Here is a 24,252-nt window from a genome sequence, read left to right as displayed (position 1 = left end):
TGGCAATACTACTACATAGATTTAAAGGGGATGTATTAGAAACAATTAAATCTTCTGAAGGAAGATGGGTTATAATTGTCATAAAACAAGAAAACAGTACTTTTATTGTATGCAATGTATATGGGTATAACTCGCATGCATCTAACAAAATTCTATTTGCCCAACTGGTGAAAACTATAAAACCTTTACTTGATAAATATGTTGATTGTTATACTGTCTTGGGGGGTGACCTTAATGAATGCAGTGATTCCAAAATCGATCGTTTCCCACCTAAATTGAGTCAAAATTCCCTGACGAATAATTTGATTATCTCCTTATGTTCTGATCTCTCCTTAGTTGATGCCTGGCGCTTTTTTAATCCCGACTTGGTTGACTTTACCTGGTCCAACAAAAACTCAACACTTAAATCAAGAATTGATCTCTTTTTAATCTCCCATTCAGCTCTTAACTTAGTTAAAGACATTTCACATTTATTTGCTCCTTTGTCTGATCATAAATCAATAACAATTAATCTGAGTGGCCAAACTGATACTCCGCGTCTAAGGGGCTATTGGAAGATGAATAATAATTTGTTAAAGGATGAGCAATTCAACAATAGCATTAAAGAACTAATAGGGGAAACTTTTTCTGACTTAAACCAGGGATGTAAACAGAGATGGGAGTTTTTCAAGTATAAAATAAGATATTTTGCTATCAAAAGATGCAAAGCCATTAAAGCCTCAAAAAATTATGTGGAGGAAAAACTACTTAAAAGATTAAATGAGCTGCTTACAGAAGATACTTCTGAGGAAGGAAATTTGGAAATAAAAAACATTGGTCTACAACTGGATGAAATGTATTTAAACCTGGCTAAAGGGGCTTTTATAAGATCTAGGGCCAAGTGGCTGGAGGAGGGAGAGAAAAACTCGTCTTACTTTTTTGCTTTGGAAAAAAGAAACGGCCAAAGGAAAGCCTTGACTTCTCTTAATATAAATGGCACCAAATCTAATAACCCAGTTTCAATCTCCAAGTTTGTGACAACCTTTTACAAGGATCTTTATACCTCCAAATTTGAACCTAGTTGTTGCAACTCATTCACAGAAAAAATTAAAAATTCTATCTCTGCTATTAAAAATTCATATAAAGAGATCTGTGATGCTAAAATAACAGCTGATGAAGTTAAAAAAGCTCCATGAAAAAAGGCAAAGCCCCCGGTATTGACGGGTTGTCAGCAGAATTTTATGTACACTTTTGGGACTACATTCAGAACCCCCTGCTCGCCATGTATAATGAGTGTTTGATGCAGAAGGAGATGACTAGCACAATGAAACAAGGAATTATTACTCTTATCCCAAAATCGGACAAAGACCCACAATATATTGACAATTGGCGCCCAATATCATTATTAACAATTGACTATAAAATACTTGCCTTAGTCTATGCCAATAGACTAAAATCTGGCCTTAGTGACATTATTTCAGAGACACAATCTGGCTTTATGAAAAACCGCCATATTTCAAACAATGTTAGACTGGTCCTTGATTTGCTTGACTATTCTGATGCAGTTCATTCTGAAGCTCTTGTTCTTTTTTTAGACTTCTACAAGGCTTTTGACACCATTGAACACCCATTTCTTTTGCAAACCCTACAATTATTTAATTTCGGCAGCTCTTTTATTAATGTGTTTGAAATGCTTTATAAAGACATAAATAGCTCTATAATAATTAACCAACATACAACAGATAGATTTGAAATTAAGCGTGGAATTAGGCAGGGCTGCCCAGTCTCCCCCTTCTTATTTTTGTTAGTCACAGAGCTACTCGCTGTTAATGTAATCCAGGATCATGTATTAAAGGGGGTGAAGATCTTTGACAGAGAAATTAAAATCGCACAACTGGCAGATGACACCATCTTGTTTCTGCATGACAAAGAACAAATGCATGGGGCCCTTGATCTGGTCGAAGAGTTCTCCCGAGCTTCAGGTCTCCGGCTCAACATTTCAAAATGTGAAATTTTACCTTTACATAAATGCGATGATAGCTTCATAAACGACATCCCAGTTAAAAATTCAATTAAATATCTAGGAATTCACATCACCAAAAATATAACAGAAAGACAACGGTTAAATTATACATCAAAATTGGCCAAAACAAAATTCATTATGAATTCGTGGTTACAAAGGGACTTGAGTATGTTCGGTAGGACCCTCTTATCCAAGGCAGATGGTCTCTCTCATTTTGTATACCCCGCCCTCTCAGTGTTTATCAATGACAGAACGATAAATAATATTAACAAAATCTTTCTAGATTTCATATGGAAAAATAAACCCTACAAACTTAAAAAGGAGGTTCTTTCTGATTGTAAAGCTCAAGGAGGCTTGGATTTCTTAAATTTCTCCGATACTATTAATTCATTCAGAGTTGGTTGGATCAGGTCATGCCTCGCTAATTCTAAATCTATTTGGTTCTTTATCCCCAACCATATATTCAATCAGATTGGTGGTTTATCCTTTGTTTTAAAATGTAACTATGCCCCTACCAAATTACCAATCGCATTATCTAAATTTCATCAACAATGTCTTCTTGCTTGGAAACTATGCTTTACCCACAACTTCTCTCCCCATAAAACCCTCCTATGGAACAACATGGATATCACCGTCAAAAATAAATCCCTCTTTTTCTCTAGATGGTTTAATAGTGGTATTTATAACATTTTGTCTTTGTTTGATGGATCTGGCGCAATGCTTTCGTATGAAAAATTCTTGGCACATCACGGTATCCCAGTCCCACTTAAAGAATTCAACTCAATTACCAAAGCTATCCCTGCGGGACTAACTCATCTAATTAAAAGCCATCTCTCTTTTGGCTCAAACGTTATCATACATCACAATCTACTTTTAAATGGGATTAATGTGATGGACAGAAAATGCAACAATAAGCATATCCGTCAGATCTTTCAAATTAAAAAGAGAATTACACCAAGAGGAAAATTCTATTGGAACTCCTTAATCCAAAACATTAAGTGGCAGAAAGCGTGGCTCTTACCTAGTAAATACTGCATTTCAAATAAGGTAAAAGAGGTGCACTTTAAAATTCTTCATAATATATATCCTGTGAATGCCATTGTATGTAAATATAAAGACATTAATCCTGTATGTTCCTTTTGCGATGACGAGGTTGAAACGCTGTTACATCTCTTCTTTGATTGTGTGAAGACAAAAACATTTATTGATGATCTAAACAGTCATTTGTTTGGCTCCGCCTACTGTCTTACTGTAAAAGATTTCCTGATGTACTATGAAAGCCATATGAACAACTCTTTAGAATTTTTAGTGAACTTTTTTATTTTACAAGCTAAATTTTTCCTCCATAAACAAAAATGGAAAAAAGTAACCCCCTCTTTCTTTACCTTTAATATAGAAATTAACTCTTTGCTCACCTCCTTACAACTAGTTAAAAATAATCAAAAGAATAACAGGCTCATGTCTGCTCTCCCCTTACTGTCACATAAATAAGTTTATCATTTTTCTTTACTCCTATTGCTGTAACCTGTTTTTTATATAGTACTCACTTGCATTTGCATATCTCCCCACAACTGTATTCCTCTCTTATAGCTGTATGTCCTTATCCTCTGTCATTTTGTTGTATGTATGTACATGAATCCCACTGTTTTTACACTTTTGATCCGTGTATTCGTGAATTGTTTTGTATGTTTCAATAAGTCTCAATAAAGTTGGAAAAAAAAAAAAAAAAAAAAAAAAAAAGTTTATCGTTTCCCGGGTCAGACCAGAAAAGTGGATGAGTGACTGTTTTAATCTATGGCAGGTCAGAGACAGCTTAAAAAGTTGCTTTCATTCCACTCAATATGCTGCTGCCTTCTTCTTAAAAAAATAAATAAATAAAAGAAAAAAACATCAAGCGAGCATATAAGCTTTCTTTGCATTACGAGGTTTTCTCTACATTATTTTTAAATTATCTTTAAAAAAAGAATCAAGAAACAGCAGTTATATACTACACAGAGCAATGCTTGTTGACGACACATAATCCTGAACGTGTGATTGGGAAGAACATGTTCAGGATGTTGTCCACAGTGTTTACCTGCCGACGTGTGGTGCCATCATCTCTGTTGTTGCCAGGCTACAAACACAACAACCCGACACATGCATGGTGATCCTTGGACATGTCAACCACACCGTTCGCTACTACACGTCTAACATTTCAACAGCTTGCCAGCTGATATTTAATTCATCTTCCTTTGCACATCAAGTCCATTTTTAATTAAAAATGAATGAATGAATGAATAAATAAATAAAGACAGTCTGTTGGTTTGCTACATAGAAAGATTTAATCAATATTAGAAAACAAAATGCAGTCAGCTTATAAAATAACTCGAGAACTCTTAAGGCCTCTTTAGTGTGTATACAGGAGTCACAACAGAGAAAACAGACATTCTTCCTCAAAAACATGTCCAAATGTCAGTTGCATATGTAAGATATTCTTTTCAATTTAATGAGGACATGGGGCAGGTGTAAAAGAAATCCTAAATTATATGATAGTAAGTACTCTTTTCTATAAAAGTCTTGAGACAAAAACAAACCACAGGACCTTGTTATTAGTCGGTTACAGCAATGAAAAACCAAAGCAAGAGGCTGAAGTGTTAACTTACAGTTATAGATTTCAATGGCCCTGATAATAAGACAAAAGATTTTTCTGCTAATAAAACATGTATTATGTTGGGCAGGCATTTATGAATGAGTTAGCAAGAGATGAAGTCCACTTGGACAGAGTTGGACTCGTAGCAACAGGATTTATATGATCTGTGGTAACAGTTCAAAATTTCTTTGTCATGAATGGCAATCAGAAAATCAGCTCATGTATGCACTTTTGAGGATGCATAGCACATCAAAAAACTACAGTTCAGCAGTGAATAAGCTCCGTAATCACAGCCTAAAATGATCTTTGGTGAAAATGTAAAAAATTGCACCAGAAACAAAAAGAAAGGCATCTTAAGTTTTGAGGAAAAAAATGATAAAACGAAGCATATGCACATTTTTTTTGCCTTTTCCTGTATCTGAATTGTGAAAAGGCAGATTTAAGGCAACTTACCATGATTTATTTTATTTTTTACACATAAGCTAAGTTTCAGTACAGCCACTGCTTCCTTGAAGAGTGAGGACAGATAATGCAGTAAGCTCTGCAGTGTACATTACATCAGAGTTACTCTTTCAGATCCCTTTATGATATTGATTAACTGAGGCATAACAATGTAGAGGATAGCTGCAGAGAAGAGGATGCACTGGGGGTTTAAATGAGGGCAAAACAAGCTAAATTACAGTGGATATGATGGATAATGGTGGTGCATAAGAGATGTGTAGGCATCAGTCCTCTGATTCCACACATAAGGCACATTAATAAGGTACGTAGTGCCATCTCCTAAACCCAATTTCACCCAGTATAAAAATCGGAGTGATGATGTTTAGGTTCAGTTACATGAGAACCATCCCCCAGCGAGAGTAGAACAATATGTGCCCCTCTGCCTGCTGTCCGATCAACAAACTAACCACCTACCCATCTGTCTGTCCAAAAGTACTCTACCATTGCTCCCAGCTGAAGTCGTCCCCATCGCCAAACACAACAAAAAAGCCAAGGATGGTGAGAAAGATGACAGCGTTTCCCGTCATCACCAGACCACAGGCACCCCACTCGATCTGTAGGTGACAGAAGTTAATTGAAAAGGCTCAAAATCAATTTCTTTCATCATTGTTCTGATACATGTTGCTAAACTTTTAGCTGTAATGTAGGCAAAGAGAACAAACCAGGCCGACACGGGCTAAGACGACAGGAAGCCCAAAGGCTGATACCACAATGCCAGTTGTTAAGAAGTAGGCCAACTCTCTGCATGCATTGCTGGATTGAGTTTCATCACTGAGGCGTTTGGATATGAAGGTGGGGATGGGGCTCAATATGTAGAAAATCAGGACAAACAGCGGCCAGTAAACCCTGCAAAAAGACAAGCTGAGTTATTTGAAATATTACAGTGAAGCAAACACACAAAAGCTACACATGCTCAGCAGTCATAGATCTAAAAAGGTGCAACGTCTTATGTTGCACTCAGGGAGTTTCCAGTTCTCAGTAAAACCCTATTATATCATTTGTCTTGGTTTTGAGGGCCTGGGGTTAAAACTATCTTACCGAAAGCTTTCATTGTAAACTCAGTGTGTTCATTTAAAAGAAGAGGTCATTTAAAGGGCAGCAACTGGATAATGAATGACTTGGATCAGAGAGATTGTAGATATCAGCTGTTAACCAGAGCAAGCAACTAAATGACAGGCCTCTGCTGCACTGGTTTTTCCTGATCTTTTTCACTTTCATCAGTTACATCCCTCAGATATATGGAAAAAAATACTTTGGAGAATGAAGTGCTGGTTTTAGTTCTGAGGTTCATAACCTTTCTGATAGAGTGCCAGCTAAAATTAAAATGTAAAAAGTGGCACCTGGTGGTTTTCTGTTGTATCTGCACTGGTTGGAAGAAGAAATGATGCAAAGCTAGAAACACTTTAAACAAACAGTGTTGATCAAGTGCTGCACAGCAAAACAATGACAAAATGTAAAAAAACAAACATACTAAAACCACTAAAACACAGGCAAAGAAATATAAAATGACCAAAAACAATATAAAACCTTTAACGACATAAAAGCATCGCCTTAACGTTACAAGCCAAAGAAAATAAGTTTAATAGCCAACAAGGGGGCCTGTTTAATGTCTAAAGAAAGCTGGTTCCACAATGTAAAGCCTGATCCCCTCATTTCAGCCTCGTCTTAACAACCAGGAGCTGCTGGTCAGCAGACATTAAAAGTCAGAAAGGATTGTAGGGGTGAAGCAGGTCAGAGATAGGGTGGTGCCAGGAATTTATATATTGAAAAAAATAAAGAAATAATAAAAATAATTTTAAAATTAACTCTACAACACACAGGAAGCCAGTGAAGTGAGGCCAGAACAGGTAAAGTGTGCTTGAATTACAGTAGCTACCTGGCAATCAATGGTACCGTTTCCTGACGTGCTTTAGTTTTGTATCTGTTTGCTTTAGTTAGCCCACCCAACCACGCATTATTTGTGAATAAACCTGTAAGGATGAACTTTCTATTTTGTTGTTTTATAGCTTGTTTTAATCATGTGCAAAGTTGCAGCAACTATACTGGGAGATTTTTTTTCACTGTCTTTTACAGTTGCTCTCAGTTAAGGAGTGGATAATATAGGAGTTCACCATAAATTAAATAAATGCCAATAAATAAATAAAGGTTCTATCTACTTGTCAGATTATGAATCTGTATTTCAGTCACTACAAAAGTTCGTGCACGTCCCAAAACATGTGAATTTTTTCTGTAATTCGTCATAAAATTAACACAAGTTCTTGTTTTGGGTGAGATGAATGAACATACCCGTACGGTTCCAGTGCACAGCCCAGCAGGAGAAATGTCAGTCCAATAGCACCGCTAAATGACAAACCAACCAGTGCTGAAATTGACACAATATTAAATATTTTAATATTTATTACACAACATAAACAGAGACGATATTTGCCAAGATACAATAAGAAGCTTTTGCGAAATAAGCTAGGCTGTCAGGCTCTAATGTTGCTATAATTACAGGCTAACAGTTAAGCTAAAACTAGCAATAACTTTAAAGAAGTTTAAAACTTTGAATGTGGGATTAAACCTCTTCAAATTACTTTGACCAACCCTGGCCTAACGACGTAATAAGTTTCGAAATGATTCAGCAAATGTTTTGAACATGTTACAAAGCCAACAAACTTTTTAAAGCAGAACTACTGTTGACATTTAACTCGTTAAAGCTTTAATATTTTACCTTTAATCCCTGCCATGGTGACAAACGTGTAAAACTTTTCTCTTTGGAGTTTCGCTCTACTCTTTGGTTATTATTTACGTGCTACGGTGTCTCGTCTTGAACTTCCTGCTTCCTCCATCGACTTTTCCTTGTTTTTCGTCAGATGTCGGTCTTAAAGCTACAGCACCGCCGCGTCCTGCTGGGACTTTAAAACCTGAAGTCAACACGATGCAAGGCAGAGCCTCCACCCTCCCCTGCTGGCTGTGTACAGATTATTGCCAGTCAGGTTTAGTAGCTCTCAGATTCTCGTTTTTTTTTTTTTTTTTTTTTATTCACAAGAACAATGGCACAAAGTCTCGTTGGGAAATCGCAGACTTGTAATGCAATATGCAAATAAAGACGTAGATGAGGAGAACTATATGAAATAAAACATAAAAGAAACGAAAAAGAAAAAACAAACATAATAGTAATTGTCACGTAAGGCCTTGTAATACCACAATGAAGTGGAATAGCACAGAAAAATTAAATTAGAGCAACAGACAATGTTTGTGATATTTAGCAGAATGCATACTGATGGAATTCTTGCAGACAAGAGTTTTAAACATTGAAAATAACTTTTTAGTTAGTTTTTAAACCCAGCAGCAGAGGGCAGACCTCTTACTAGTTTTTGGCATTTGTGAGGGGTAGCTTCAATATAAAACAGTGTTTGCAAAGGTTCTAATACAATGTCATGACCTATTTTAAACCAACTAACAACCTCTTTCCAGAATTTTATGGAAAATGGGCAAGAGAAAAATAAATGTTCTATAGTTTCGCTACCCAACTCACAAAAAACACTTCAAAATTAAACCGCTTCTTTAGCGTCATAGCAACAGGGTAGTAATTATTTTAAATAGAGTTTCTTTGACTTTGGTAGAAACTGGCCACTTTAAGTATTTATAAATAGTATTATTAGGGGTAGTATGATTCAGAAGTGCCACCCTCCCTGGGATGTTGAAGAGTACTACAGATCAATTTATTATTGCATTGTTTTTTCTTTAATTCCATTTCCCCAACTTTTACTTCAGGAAGTCTAGCAGTCACCTTTGAAAAGATCAGGATGTTTTAATCATCTGTAACAGGGAGGGTGGAACTGCTCTGCAGATGACTTTGAATTCTCTGAATGAGCTCTAAATCCTTGAATTCTGGTAATTCTCCATTCTGACCTAGTAGATCTCAAATGAAGAAAACACCTTTGTTTGCCCATTCTAAAATGAAAAGAGATTTTCTGTTTATAGTGATGACCCTGTTATTCCATAGAGTGGAGGTGTGAGGCGTGGAAATGTGAGAAAATGCCATTTTCCAGTAGTGTAACATCTGCTTATGAAAATCAGATGGTTTTAGGGGTAATTTTGAATTTAAGAAGTCACATTTCAGAAAAAACTCTGACCACCAACTTTTTCAAAAAGGCGTTTTGGTATGTGGAACCACAGCGATTCCGGCTGAGATAAAAACAGTTTAATCCAGTTGTAACCCATCTATCTATCTATCTATCTATCTATCTATCTATCTATCTATCTATCTATCTATCTATCTATCTATCTATCTATCTATCTATCTGTCTGTCTGTCTGTCTGTCTGTCTGTCTGTCTGTCTGTCTATCTATCTATCAAGAAAATCAAGAAAGATAAAAACAGTTTAATCCAGTTGTAACCCATCTATCTATCTATCTATCTATCTATCTATCTATCTATCTATCTATCTATCTATCTATCTATCTGTCTGTCTGTCTGTCTGTCTGTCTGTCTGTCTGTCTATCTATCAAGAAAATCAAGAAAGATAAAAACATGGTTTGTGCAATTTTAATGGACCTGAAAGTCAATATTTATTTAACTTTTTACATCATTCATTATCAATTAGGGGATTTTATTCTTCATCTCTGTTATAACCCTGATAGAGAAGGTTTCTTTGTCTTCAGTTGTTTCTTAGGCCTTCCCAAAGCTCTCCTTTGGATGCTGGCAGGGACAGCAGATATAGAACTTTATTTATTTTATTTTATTTTTACTTTACTGAGACTAAGAGCAAACCTTAGGATTTGACTTCACGTCTTACTTTGTCCCAACTGAGGAGCAGTACATTTACTGATCGATGAGCTTATTGTTCTTGTTTTGTATGTCTAAAAAAAAAAAAAAAAGCGAGAGAAACAAAAGTAGTATTCTAATGTAAAAAAAAAAACATAAAGTAGAATTGGTAAAAGCAGACAGCCAATGGTATTTTTCATCAACAGTTTACATTCTCACCAGGATAATCAGGGGTTTGAATTGGTGGGGAATTCAGAAACACCGTGGCTTTGTTTGCTTTCACACTGAACTTTACTCAAGTAGATCGAACACCTGGAGAACAACGTGCAGATACATCTGCTCACTAGGGGGCGATATTCTCCAAAACTAACAATAACCAAGAAGAAGGAAGAAGAAACTCCAGCTCATTGACTGGCCAGTCTTGGTGCTTTTGTATATGGTTTTCACCAGACTCTGTCCAGTATGAGCAGCAGCGGAGGCAGCGAGATGTCCAGCATGTTGTGCTTCAACGGGCTCTACGTTACTTCCTCTCTTTGGTTCACTGGAATGTCCGTTTGCATTCACACTGCAAGCGAACTGCACCAGGGTTCACTTGGAAGTAAAATGAGACCCCCAGTTCTGAAGCTGACCAGAGTTTGCAAAACACAGCTGTAAAAAACAAACAAGCAAAAAAGAAAACAAAAACACACATTTCTTAGGTATAATAGTATAAAGGCTGGACTGAAATTAATAACAATAAAAAAAGAGCAGGCAATATCCAAAACCCCTGAAAGATCTGTGGACAGCCTGAAGACCACTGTGAAAGATAATAAAAAGAAAGTCTTGCTGCTGTGAAGCAGAATTATGTGTTACTTGCATATTTCAATTGTATTTTGGTTTAAACTTCCTTTGTGTCACAACCTGTCCTGCCACTCTTCCACTTGCAGTTCCCTGATCCTCCACACCTGAGTCTGATCCAACTATTTCAATTAAGACAACCAGTCACACCTGCCACCCATTATCTCACCAGCCTTTATCTATCCCAGCACCACAGTCATTCCCTGCCGGACCCTGATGTTCATCCCCGCATGGACCCCGCATGGACCCTGCTCCTCTCCTGTTATCTCTCTTTGGACCTTCAGCCAGTCCTCCCGCTGCCTGCACTTGTAAGATGACATATCTGCTTCACTGTGAATAAAGTTATGTTAATCTCTTTGTCTCCGAGGGGTCCATCCATAACACTTTGCATATTTCTCAAATACAGGCTACTTTTTACTCAACTGCTTTCATCCTTTTTAAGACTTTATTTTGTAAATGTTTGTACTAAACTCCCAGATTTGCCTGTAAAATACTGTAAAGAAATAAGTAACATCTGAATGAAGCATTAATCCAACAAATCAAAAAACAGACTTTATTACAAATAAGTTTGGATTCAGTTTCCTCACAGGTTTACCTGTTAAGATTTGGTGTCAGTGTTAAAGGTAAAGGACATTTCTGTCTGCAGTTCTCCTCCTGTCAGGCTTCAGGTTTAGTTTGGAAATGAAAAGGACAAAGATACTACACAAGACTTCAAAGAGCATGAGTGATCACAGAACTGGGCCAGATGTTCGTGGACTCATGCTGTTACTGTCCAGATGGAAATCTTATGCTCTAGCCATCAGACCTGGATGAGTTCCTTTTGCACTGTTGCATTTTACAGCCTAAATGTTTCCTGTTTTTATCTCTGGTTTGACTGAGCAGCAAAAATACAAAGTTCCTCATGATGAGAATTAAAGGAAATTTTATCTGGAACAAAAGTCTAATGTCGCCTCATTTTCTGGACTGCTGCTTTTTAAAAGCAGAAGATCATTATTATTTATCCTCAAACAGCCACGTGCACATCTTGCTATGAGCTTTTTATTCCCATACACTAAAGGAGTGTGGATGCTCTATGATCATCTTAAATCCACTTCTTTAGACTCTTGAAAGAAAACTTATCTGAGCATATTAAGCAAAACAAGGTCAAAGCGGACGTTAGAGTTTCAAAGAGGAAATGAAACCACTGCGATGCTGTTGTGATTAGTCATGATCAGCTTATTCACAGCGACTCATTTCTGTGGTTTGCACATAATGATGAGAGAAGATTACAGATTGAAGATGCATAGATTAAAACAGATGAGCCAAAAATAAAAGATTGTTTAATGAGTTTCACATTTCAGTCAGTAGGTAAAAATTCACACCATTCCATGAAACACAGCCACACTTTAGATTTGCTGCTCTGTTTATACGAAAGAGAAGGCAAAATAACAAAAAGAGTGTTTATGTAAGAGGTGAGGGAGTAAAACGCAGTCATGTGATGACTGACGGGCCGCTCCGACCCGTCCGGTGATGAAGCTGAGAAATCTTCAAAGCAATCGTTGCAAGAGGTGCCAGCATCACCTGCCCCCAAAAAAGACATGGATTGAAAATTAACCATCATATTTAATATGAAAAAGAAAGTAAAACCTCTTCCAGTTTTACAATTTTTACACATCAGGACTAAAAATAATCCTCTGGTTCTCATCGTGTATTAAAATGAGGTAAATACAACTAAAAATGAGCAACATGAAATCTTACGTTATCGTCTGGTAAACATTAACTCAGACAAAATGCAGAAGCAGCGATTAAAACTACGTTCATGCCATGGTTCAGTAGCTTATTTTGTTTTCTGCGTGGCTTCGGTATCTCAGGTTGTTGAGGAGGTATTTAGGTCCACTTTTCTTAAAAACATTGCTACAGTTCATTGAGGTTTGCAGCTCTCTGAAGGTCCCGGCTCAGGATTTAAATTAGACGGAGGACTGGACTTTGACTGGATCATGTTAACATCTTAATTCTTTTCTTTCTTTTCTGTTGCAGATCTGCTGATGTGTTTGGGACCACATCATGTCCTGGTGAATAAACCTGTTTTGCTTACATTTAGCTGTCAGACAGATGGCCTCATATTTGACTCATGAATACTTTGGTATACAGAGTTCATTGTTGACTCTGTGACTACAAAACAAGCCCAAACCATCATCTATCCACCTCTGTGCTTGTCAATTGACATGCTGTTTTCGGTGGTGTGTATTGTGGACAACCATCCCCCCCCCCTTTTTTTTACTTTATCTGTTTAAAGGATACTGTTTCAGAAATGTTGTGGTTTGTTCAGATCCAACTAAAAAAACATTAACAGAATTAGTTTTGTCTCCCAGAAAGACCAAGAGAAACTCATCCATGCATTCATCTCCAGTAGGCTGGATTACTGTACTGGTCTTAAACATCTGCAGCTCATCCAGATGCTGCTGCTGGAGTTTTAACCAGGACAAGAGATCTGAACACATCACACCAGTCTTAAAATCTGGTTTTGTAGTCAGTCACAGAATAGGTTTTAAAACCCTACTCATAGTCTACAAATCCCAGAACGGCTTAGGCCCAGAATACATCTATATTATATAAAGGATGTTGAATTGCTTTTATGCACAAAATGCTCTATAAAAATAAACCTGCTTTGCCTATGCAGGGCTGCCATGTTCTTTTTTGAGAGAAGACTTTTTCCTACAACTCCTCCAACCCAAGCCACACTTGTTCAGTCTTTTTTTAATTGTTCTGTCATGAACTTAAATATGTAACATGCTAGCTGAGGCCTCCAGACTGAGATGTAGCCTTTGGGTATGGTCTGACCCTTGGCCTGAAGTGGCTGGGACGTCCACTCCTGGAAGACTGGCAGCTGTCTTGACGTTTTCTACTTGTGAATTATCTTTCTCTCATTAAAATAATGAACTCCAAATTGTTTGGAAATGACCTTTTAAATCTTCCCAGATTGATGGACAGATACAGTTGTTGTTCTAAGATCCTTCCTGATGTCTTTCTCATTTAGTTTTCTACATTGCTTATTTATTTTCATTAAACCAAACAGTGTATTATGTCACTTGTTCATCTGAGATTTTGACCTCCTTTTAAAACCCGGTGGAGATCACCATGATTTATTTGCCCGTCACGTGACACCTGGGAAGTGAAAGATGGGGTCCTTTCTTTGTCTGGTACTCTACCTGCGTGTCCTCAAAAATAACGTCCTTCTCATAGCTGTCAATGTAGATCCGAACTGTTGCCCCGTCACTACTCGTCCCGCTGAGTCTGTAGATGATTCGAGAGCCATCAGAGAAGATAATCCGCAGCCCCTGCAGTCAAAACAGGCCCCGCACACACAGTGAGAATCTTTGCAGACACAGCTGAGTGGCTCTGATGCACAGAGTCCACATACCCACTGACAACCAGACAGGCTGTGTCTGAACACATAAGAAGCTTGTTATCAAAGAAATGCAGCACATTGTGTACCACGTACCTGGTTTCTGGAGATGGTGCTATCGACAGGGTCTGTGTACTCAAAGCTGTCTGATTTTTCTACTTGGTAGATTTTGTCCTCCACAGCAAATCTCTGCTTCACAAAAGACTTGTCTGAGATCATTATCTCCAAATCTTCCATCATGTCACATGCCGCATCTATATCAACATTCTCATAGTCGTATCTGAGCAAAATTAAGAAGAAAATATTAATAAAAAACATTTTAAATGTTGCAGATTTATCTGAAATGTATATTTAGATTGTTAAATGGCGATTTGTTTGCAGCAGCCTCTGTTGTTTACTGCAAACTGCTTAAATAAAGCAAATAAAGAAGAATTCACACCTTTATGCTAATAGAAATGTTTAAGAAAACACTTTTTTGGCTATAAAACTATATTTAATTGTATTTCAGATATAATTTAACACTTTTTTACATTGGAGCAAAATTAAAAAAAAAATATGTAGTTACACATATTGGCCACCAGAGAGCAGTTTTGATCTGCAAGTGTTTGCTCATATTAAATCCATCTGCATCTAATACATTTCTTATACTATTAGCAATAATTCATTCACTTTCTCTGGCTAGTTATTTAATTTTAGCTGCTCTGTTGGTTGACAAAGCAAAAAATGAAAAGTTAATCCTGGTGTAAGAGTCCACCCCTCACCTAGTGAAGTAGTTCCTTCCATATTTTAGCCAGTGGTCCTTAACAATGTCTTCCACGCTCTGCTTTCTGGTGGCAAGAATGGACAGCCACGCTAGCACGGCCCAAAGCGCATCCTTTTCACGAATGTGGTCTCCCCCTGAAAAATTGCATGTGTGGAAGCTTAGATGACATGGAAAACCCAAAACATTGGGAAAGTTAAATCCAAAGTCTTCTGATCTAAAGACTTGCAGTAGAGAAACTGTACCTGTACCAAAGCTTTCTTCTCCACACAAAGACAGCATGCCTGCATCCATGAGGTTCCCAAAAAACTTCCACCCAGCAGGAGTTTCATATAGCTCTATTTTTGTTGCTTTGGCTACTCTGCAGGAAATTCAATGAAAGAGTATTCTGGGAAACCTCTGTACCTATTTTAAAGCACAGACGTTGAACACATCTTGAGTCAGTGTGCTTGTTTTGGTAATGAGGTTGAGGTTTTACCTGTCTAACGCTGCGCTTGTGGGCATGCTGCGAGCGAATCCTCTCACTCCCGTATGTTGAAAGTATGGGATGCAGAAGATGTTGTCAGCAATCACAGCCAAGGAGTCAGATGGGGTGACAAAGAAGCCATGTTTGCCCAGGATCATGTTGCGGTCCTAGAAAGCACACAGACGGAGGGTGGAAATCAGTCCCTTCTGGATATGAAAGAGAATGTGAATGAGTATCCTTAAAAACAGCATTTTTAGAAAAAAATAGATTTACTTTTATAAATTTTTTGGGAAAAAAAGGAGACAAGTGCACAAACCCCATCAGCATCAAACGCTGCACCAAAATCATAATGTCCGTCTTTCATGCTGTCAACCAGATCTGTAGCGTACATGAGGTTAGGATCTGGGTGTTGACCCCCAAAATCCTCCATAGGAACACAGTTGATGGCAGAATTAGCAGGACAACCCAACTCCTCACACAGTATTCTCTTCACGTACGGTCCAACCACTGGGGAAGCAGGCAGAAATGTCAGCAATGAGAGGAGACTAATGTAAGAACAATAGAGATGTCCTAAAACTACTGCTGGTTGGAAAATGAGAGACTTTATATACAATTTCTGCTGATGAGCTTATGTGTTAATAGAATAAGCAAAGCATTCTTGTCAGTCATAACAGATTCATGTGCAGACTTGTCACTTTCTTTCAAACAAACACATGAGACCCTAAGAATCTCTGTATAGAAAAGATACAGATTCACAATAAAACCTCAAAAACTGTAGAAATACAACTGAGTCTGTGCTGCAAAACTTTCACATGTTGATCCTTCTGTTACATGAAATTGTCACCAAAGTGATATTAAACATCTATAATGTTCAAAAGGAGGAGCGGACGGAAGGAGCGCAGACCATCATGCCAAAGAACCAAGTTCAAGATTAGGACTCCAAATGAATAAATACATAGTCAGGGTTATGTGAATATATTCACTTGGGGGAAACACACACACATATACACACACAAAAACCGTAGTTTCTCTAAATTACTAAATTTTTTACGAAAACAAACAACCAACAAACAAACAAATCTGTTAATTAGCTAAAGAATTATCCTCTGAGACACTGGTACACACATAAGGATTTTTTTAATCTTATGAGATTTTTTTTATCTGTTCAAGTCCTCATACGTGAAGATAAAAATTCAGGCATTTAACAGTTTTGATCATACTGTGTGCTTCGATAATCTCATCGCAGAAGAACACACACGTAACAATGCTGTCCTGCAACCGATCTAGAATCTAGTCCTCCGAGCCAGAAATTTGTCATGATCAAACGTGATCTAAAAAAAAACAAAGAAGAAGAAACATAGCAATAACCGGAAAACACAACACCCAGCATGGAAGACAAGGAAACCATTGTGGTCTTGGGACTATTGTTAGTAGAAAAATCCAGAACTGAAAAAAATAACAGACTGGAGACGGCGTGGACACGGACTTTACATCCTTCCTTGCTCCCCAGTCAGCTCGCTCTCTGATTGGCTACATTGCGTTCCATGTCATAATCCACACAGTCACACCTCTGGAGTCTTCGGCGTTCCCCACACACACCCACCTTTAGTCGTAAATATTGAACGTGTTCAGTACTTCCGATTGTCGGCCACAACTCACTCTTAATACACCTCAAACCAAACAATAGTTTTATAGGAAAATCTTATAAGACTCATGAGAATCGGGTGTTTGCTGTCCTTGGTCACTAAGGAGCAAAATCGGGACAAAAACAGCCTGATAATCTTTATGTGTGTACCAGGCTTAAGACAGTGGTGGAGAACCCTGCTCCTTGTCCAGCAAGTTGTAGATGTTTCCCTGCTCCAACACATCTGATTGAAATTGAGTCACTGTGCAGAACTTGACAAGCTGTTGGGTCTGTTTGATCTGAATCAGCTGTGTTGGAGCAGGGAACATCTAAAACTTGCAGGACCGCTGCCCTGGAGGACCAGGGTTCCCCACCACTGCTCTAAGAGAATTTTTTTTAAACTTCCTGCAGGTAAGAGCATGGCTGATAACTTCTTGTGGAACTTGAAAGTGTCTCATTAATTCAGAAAACCGAGTTTTCTTCTTATGGAAAAATGAAAAGGAATTGATTCATTCAGAAAATCTGAGCATAAACTATTTATTTTAATGAAAAATTGTGAATGTGAATTCATTAAGCAGTTATAGAGGTAATTTTAACATCTTGGACCACTTCAACAATGACTGGATTTCTAGTTAACTGTCCATGGATCAACTGTAGAGGCCTGATATGTTGCCTGTGAAATATTTTTCATTAGTACACATTTGCTCACCTCCATGCATGGCATCAAGTCTTATCCTGATGTGGTTCTCACCAGACAGAAACTCCTTCAGAGCAGCAAAGTCAAAGATGTTCCTCAGCAGGTTTGCATAAGACTCCACAGAGTCCACAATTTCCACTGGACACAAGGGAAAAAGGAGAAACAAAACTATTTAACTGTATTATTAAGCATTTTTATTTTACCTGTATTATAGTACTTCATGAGTCATTAAGTATTAACTCTAAAATAATGTCATGTACATTATGCCAGTGATCACTTAGCTTCATTCCACCAGCTGCAGCAGACATTTCAGTTCCCACCCACACACTTCATTTTCTTTTTGCAATCTGAGGAGTTGTTTCCTAGTTTAAAAGGTCAAACCTCAACATGCCAGTCTGGACAGCCTGAAGTCTCTTAGGATACATTCTGAGCGTCTCAGTGTCTCATTTTCATAGTATCGTATAAAATGTTGTGGTCATTCAGGGATGCCTGGCAGGAAGAACTGGGCACATACACTCACTGGACACTTTATTAGGTTCACCTGTTCAATTCCCTGTTAACACAAATATCTGTTCAGCCAATCACATGACAGCAACTCAATGCATTTAGTCACTGGTTCCAACCAAGTTATGCAGAATAGCATCTCTGAACACATCCAACCTTGAAGCAGATGGGCTGCCATGAAAACATGAATCAACAGTTCAGGCTGCTGCTGGTGTAATGGCGGTTTAACCATCACACACAGCCTACCTGAGTATTGTTGCTGACCATGTCCATCCCTTTATGACCACAGTGGAGCATCTTCTGATGCTACTTCCAGCAGGATAATGCACCATGTCACAAAGCTCAGATCATCTCCACCTGCTTTCTAGAACATGACGATGAGTTCACCGGACTCCAACGGATCAACAACAACAAGAATTAAGGCAATTCTAAATGTGAAATATGCATATATATATATATATATATATATATATATATATATTTTCCCCCTGTGTAAGTCTCTTAAACAACTTTAGTCCCGCCCTGTTTGATAGTTTTGATCAGGACTGAAGCTGATCAAAAGATTTATCCCTTAAAGTCAGAAAAAATATTATCTATTAAGTCTTTATCGCAGTTTTTGAAAAGTGAACTTTTGTCTTTAATGACTCAAGAGGTTAATGAACCTTTTCAGTGTTTTGCTTAACCTATTAGAAAAATTAAAGGTTAAATGTGTAACGTGTGTCAGAAGAGAGACATTCTGAGTAGTGACGGACTGAAGCGATGCATCACCTGTGAAGGGTTTGAACTTGTTCTCCAGATCAAACGTCTGTTTTCCCAGCGTTTTCAGATCCACATGCAGTCCTGGACAGATGGCAAACTCTTCGATGGTTCTACTGATCTGAAAAATCTTGTCTGTGATGGCTTCATTGGCTGGGCCTGGAGACAGCAGAAACGAATCATTCTGATATTCACATGTGCTGCTGCATGCAGTAGAGCTACAACCCACTGGAGGTTTGATTCTGTCATATTTATTTGTGTTGATGTTTTTGATGTGCCTGAACTTTCCTCCAGATTTCTACCATCACAAAGATTTAAAAACCTCAAGCCAAACATGTTAAAGGAGCCTTGTGCTGCCTGCCTTAATATCTGACTTCTCTTGTAACACTATTTTGCTCTTGGCTGATGCCTCTGCATGGTTCCTCCTCTCAAGTTACCATACCTCCATTTGCGATATTAAATTTAATGCCAAAGTCTCCACCAGGTCCACCGGGGTTGTGGCTGGCAGTGAGGATGAAGCCACCGATGGCTTTGTATTTCCTGATCACGCAGGAGACGGCCGGCGTTGACATTATCCCGTGGTGTCCGATGATCAGCCGGCCAACCTGCAGAAATGTCACACAGGTGTGTTTGAGTTGGCTGAGATGAGTGTATCTTAATATATCTGGGATTGGGAGGTGTAAGAATGTCCCTGGCTATCAGGCTTGGTGTGCCGTGGTTATTAAAACGATAAAAGCACATCAAAAACAAGTTCTAGCATGTGCAACTGCTTTTTAAGGATCTATAATTAAATCATTCAACCAAGAGAGGGTCAGATTTAGAGTTTATGTAATTTAAACCTGGAGAGTACAGAGAAGTTATTACTGCTGCTGGCAGCAGGGTATAAACAGAAGAGTCTGATGTGTTTCTAGTTGAATTCTAGTTGGGAGATTTAACACTTTTCCTGTCTCATAGTTTGTTGCTGACACTTTGTACTAGTCTCCATTTCTTCCTGTCAGTGCACTACTTGATGACTTTAGATTGCATTCCTCTCTGGCTTCTGCATTCGTTATTAATCTGAATTATCACGGTGGACAACATCCTGATAAACTGGAAGTTCATCTGGACAACAAGCTGGGCCACAAAGGACAGAGCAGTCTGTGTTTACTGAAAAAGTTTAAATCATTCAACCTTTGCAGGAAGGTGTTACACATTTGGGGCAGCATCATCGGAGCCAGTGACTCAGTGAAACTGAAGAAACTAAGAGGTTAGCTAACTTAACTTGGCTGTGAGCTGGGGACTTCTCTGGAGCTCCTGGAGCTGATTATGCAAAGAATAATGTTGTAAAAGTTGCTCAGCACAGAGGACAAAACCACACATCCTCTATACAACACACTGATCAGACAGCAGAGTGTCTTCAGACAGAGGTTTCTTCAGTCCTGCTGCATTAAAACAACAGTACAGGAAGGAATTCTATAACTACACATAATGACTTCTATGTCATGACTAATGGCCAGTGGATCAATGCACCTTGTTCTTAAAAAATCTGATATATTAACATCAACAGATTAACAGCAACAGCAACAGATTCTTAGAATATCAACAACTCAAAACCATAATACACACAAAATTCCCCCTTCACCGAACAGACCTAGAACCTCATCCAATGGTAGCAGATTTTATGGACCTCTGTACCCCAAAATTACTTTAAAAAATATACAGCTTAATGCTAAAAGTAGATGATTCAAATTCCCCACCAACTTCGAAATGGGAGAAAGATTTATCCATCAATCCTATTCAACCATTTTGGCTAAAAATATGTCTTAATGCCTTTAATATGACAGACAGCCCAAATTTACAACTCATACAATACAAAGTCCTCCATAGAACGCATTACACAGGACAAAGGATGATCAAGATGGGTCTTAATCACTCAGGGGACATGTTCTTGTCCCTGGGGTGCCTAGACTTGGTGTTGGGTTGGCGGTGGTTTTGCTTGGGGCGGTCGGGCCCCGTCGGGTGCCTGGGCGGGGCTCTACTGGGGGGTGCCTGCCCTCCATGTAGCCTGTGCCGTGGCGCCCGCTGGGCCTGCTCACCGTTGCCCTGTGCTGCCTGGTGCCCCTGCCCCGTCGCGCCGGGGGGCTCCAGTCTGGGGGCCCCTCTGCTCTGGTCTAAGTGAGCTGCTACTCTGTCTGCTTTGGCCTTCCTGGGCTTGGTACTCTGTGGACCTGCTGGGCCTTTGGGGCCTCGGGCTCCCCCCATCCCCCACTGATGCTTCGGGGTGCGACGTGATCACGGCCCCCTTGCAAGCACACATTTCTTCCTTGTTGCATGGCCACACACGCACATTCACACGTGCATGCTCACAAACGTGCTCGTCTCTCCATCTGCTTCTGACTAGATGTTGCTGATGTTTGTGTGTTGGTACGTTTCTCTGCAGGTACGTTTGATGACTACTGTACTTTTTCATATCATCATTATCCTATTTTCTTTATGTATCATGTAGTACTGTGGAAGTTTATATTGTTTTTTGTGGTGTGTTTAAGGCAGCCTAGACAACTGTTATTACACATTTTAATCCTGTCCTTTTCTCCCTTTCTTTTCCTCTTCCTCTATCTCCCTGTCAGGTTACAGGTGACATATAAAGACTAAAGGAAATAAGATTACAATAAAAATAATAAAAATATCAAGGGCAGCCATGTATATAACATGTCTCCCTTGGTAGAGCAAACCTGTCAAGCAAAATATGGCACACAGACCACCGTTCTGTATGTTAGTTTAATTTAAAATATTAACCACTAGAAAAAGACTGCAAGTAACAAGTTACTTAATAATTAAATAACAACAACAGTACTACTCATGACAATAATAACAACCATAATTGAGCACATAATATCAATAATAAAAGGACTTTTCTATTTATTGTTATAATGATGATGATGATGATGATGATGATGATGATGATGATGATGATGATAACTACTCTTATTCACATTTATCATTCAATACATTATAGTGAAAATTATAATAGTAATGGCAGAAATAGTACAAATACTGTAAACAGATTAATTAATATTATTACTGTGGTTGTTGTTGTTGGAACATGTTAAGGATTTTAAATCGTGTCAAACATACAACTATTACGTTTTCAGTCTTTCTGTTTACTGTAAACATACAAACATTTAGTTTTGGTGAGAATTTGATTGTTTGTGTTGTTTTTTATGAACAACATCAATCTTTTAACATCTGACCTGAGTTTTTCACCTAAATACAGACATGTGAACAAGTCATGACGCCAGTCCAGTCAGCAGCAACACAAAGGCAACAACAAGTGATGGTGCGGGTGACACTGACATACGTGCAGTCATTGGCATGCTTCATGTGCACACCCACCCACTTACCAGCTTGCATACACACACTCAAACAAACAGAGAAAACGTGAGTGGCTCCTCACCCACAGTGACACTAACCCCGTTGGCAGCTGCCATCTGCACAATGACCTCAATAGCAGCTCTGTTGAAGAAGCGTCCATCTCCTCCCACCACCATGGTGGAACCCTGGCGGTCCCGCAGGTCGATGGAGGAGAAGATACTTTGGATAAAGTTGTGCAGATATTTCCTCTTGGACTGGAACACATAGACCTTTTTCCTCAGGCCGCTGATGCTGGGTCTCTGGTCTGGGTAGGGGGCTGTAGGGACGGTCAGAACCTGTAGAGGACTGTTCTCCATTGTTTCCAAGCGAAGATCCAATGTATCGTTTGGAGCGCAGAGGGTTTGCATTTAAAGGAAACCCCCTGTCACAGAGGAGCAAGAATGGAAAGGCAAGAGCTCGACTTCTATTATTTCACTGGAGGCACTGGGGTACTTCTGCAACTCAAAATAACCTTCCAAGCGAATGTGCAGAGGCACGGGGGGGTAACTGAAGACGCTTCTTCACACATGTGCAGGGAGATCACTGTCAGGGCTGCAGGCCCAGTCACAAAGAGGTGTGTGTATGTGTGTGTTTGGGTGTGTATCCATGTGTGAGCCCTGCAGCTGTGCCCAGAGTAATTATACGCAAAAAAGAAGGGTCAAAGTTATCAACACCATTTATTTATTTGTTTATTTATTTATTTATTTATTCATTTATTTATTCATTCATTTATTCAGAATGTATTCTTCATGCTGGCTGGGATAACAGACAGAGTAAAGCATTTAGAGTGCAATCAGAAACATATAGGCCTTAAAAGAAAACATCTGTTACCTACACAAAGCAGAGTAACACTGCTACCTAGTGTTTACGTGTTCCTATCAACACGCAACACAGCAGAAACATTTATTTTCAGCATGTTGTAACATCATGAACATGAATTCAGTCTGTCATTGACCAGATTCAAGCTTCAAAACAAAGCTATTTGTTAAAAGTTCATGTACATAATAACCTAAAAATCCTGGAAACAGACTACCAAGTAGCACTGAGTTTCATCATGAAGCTTACAGCTTCTTGCATGCTGTATGCTCAGATTAGATGGTCTACTTCATCTTCCCTTAAACTCAGACATGTTCACGTGCTCATTCACAGTCTTCTGTTCAGGGCTGCCCCTACACTTGGAATAAGCTCCAAAATGGACTAAATCTGAAATAGCTCTCATTCATTTGAATTTTTAAATATTTTAATTACATTAGGTGCAGAAAAACAGTACATGGCTGCAAATTGTTTGCCTAATCTGTGTCTGATGACTGCTTTGTTGAGTTCACAACTAAATAGACTTTATTATCTTTAGCTGTCGATATTTATAGCTTTCTGACGGTTTTGTGTGTTTCATGTGACTGGTACATGAAAGTACAGTATTGTGGATCTACATTCCTAGTATGTTGTTGTATTATTGTCATTATTGTTGCTCTGAGCTGCTTCTTCATTCTCACTCAAGACACAAGAGTCTTAGATAAAGATTTAATAATAATGATAAAAAATAATTTTTTTGTTTTCACTAACCAAAGTTTGTAAAATATACAGGTAAAAGTGGGAAATTCATGAGTCAGCATATTCATTCGTGGCTGGTAAGGGTGCCATGACTGGGTATAAAAGGAGCATCCAGCAAAGGTCTTTCTGTGTGAAGATGTTGAGTCACCACCTTGTGCATAACCCTATGTGATTTAAGATGTTTTTGCTTTTTCTACATACAAAAAGTTGGTCAGTGAAGACACTAAGAATAATATCTTTGAACTTGTTGTCATGGTTTGTGGGTTTGGGTTTTGGGGGTTTGTTAGTCTGGTCTAATTGAGCTCTGTCTTGTTTTATTTTGTAGTTCCCCCCTTGTGTATTCTGTTTTGCTTTGTGCTTCCTGTTCATAAATGCACCACGTTTGATTTGCTCATTTG

The 24,252-nt window shown here is 38.5% G+C and overlaps 2 protein-coding genes across 2 annotated transcripts; both read right to left on the bottom strand.

Moving 5' to 3' along the window:
• Positions 1 to 4,300: 4,300 nt before the first annotated feature.
• LOC121644896 (leptin receptor gene-related protein) lies at positions 4,301 to 8,006 on the bottom strand. Its single transcript, XM_041993147.1, has 4 exons — positions 7,846 to 8,006; positions 7,419 to 7,494; positions 5,795 to 5,978; positions 4,301 to 5,686 (listed from the first exon to the last, which is right to left on the bottom strand). Exons 1-4 carry the CDS (start codon positions 7,859 to 7,861, stop codon positions 5,570 to 5,572), a joined length of 393 nt encoding a protein of 130 aa, XP_041849081.1. The 5' UTR covers positions 7,862 to 8,006; the 3' UTR covers positions 4,301 to 5,569.
• A 4,077-nt stretch (positions 8,007 to 12,083) lies between these two features.
• Positions 12,084 to 22,787, bottom strand: LOC121644635 (phosphoglucomutase-1-like). Its single transcript, XM_041992721.1, has 11 exons — positions 22,363 to 22,787; positions 19,356 to 19,518; positions 18,926 to 19,072; positions 17,666 to 17,791; positions 15,649 to 15,839; positions 15,345 to 15,499; positions 15,112 to 15,227; positions 14,868 to 15,003; positions 14,203 to 14,386; positions 13,910 to 14,038; positions 12,084 to 12,281 (listed from the first exon to the last, which is right to left on the bottom strand). Exons 1-11 carry the CDS (start codon positions 22,669 to 22,671, stop codon positions 12,192 to 12,194), a joined length of 1,746 nt encoding a protein of 581 aa, XP_041848655.1. The 5' UTR covers positions 22,672 to 22,787; the 3' UTR covers positions 12,084 to 12,191.
• Between the last annotated feature and the right edge of the window lie 1,465 nt (positions 22,788 to 24,252).

This window comes from Melanotaenia boesemani, chromosome 8, assembly GCF_017639745.1.
Source record: "Melanotaenia boesemani isolate fMelBoe1 chromosome 8, fMelBoe1.pri, whole genome shotgun sequence".
Taxonomy (NCBI): Eukaryota; Metazoa; Chordata; class Actinopteri; order Atheriniformes; family Melanotaeniidae; genus Melanotaenia; species Melanotaenia boesemani.
Note: the sequence above shows the minus strand (reverse complement) of the source record. Positions and strands in the feature narration are given on the sequence as shown.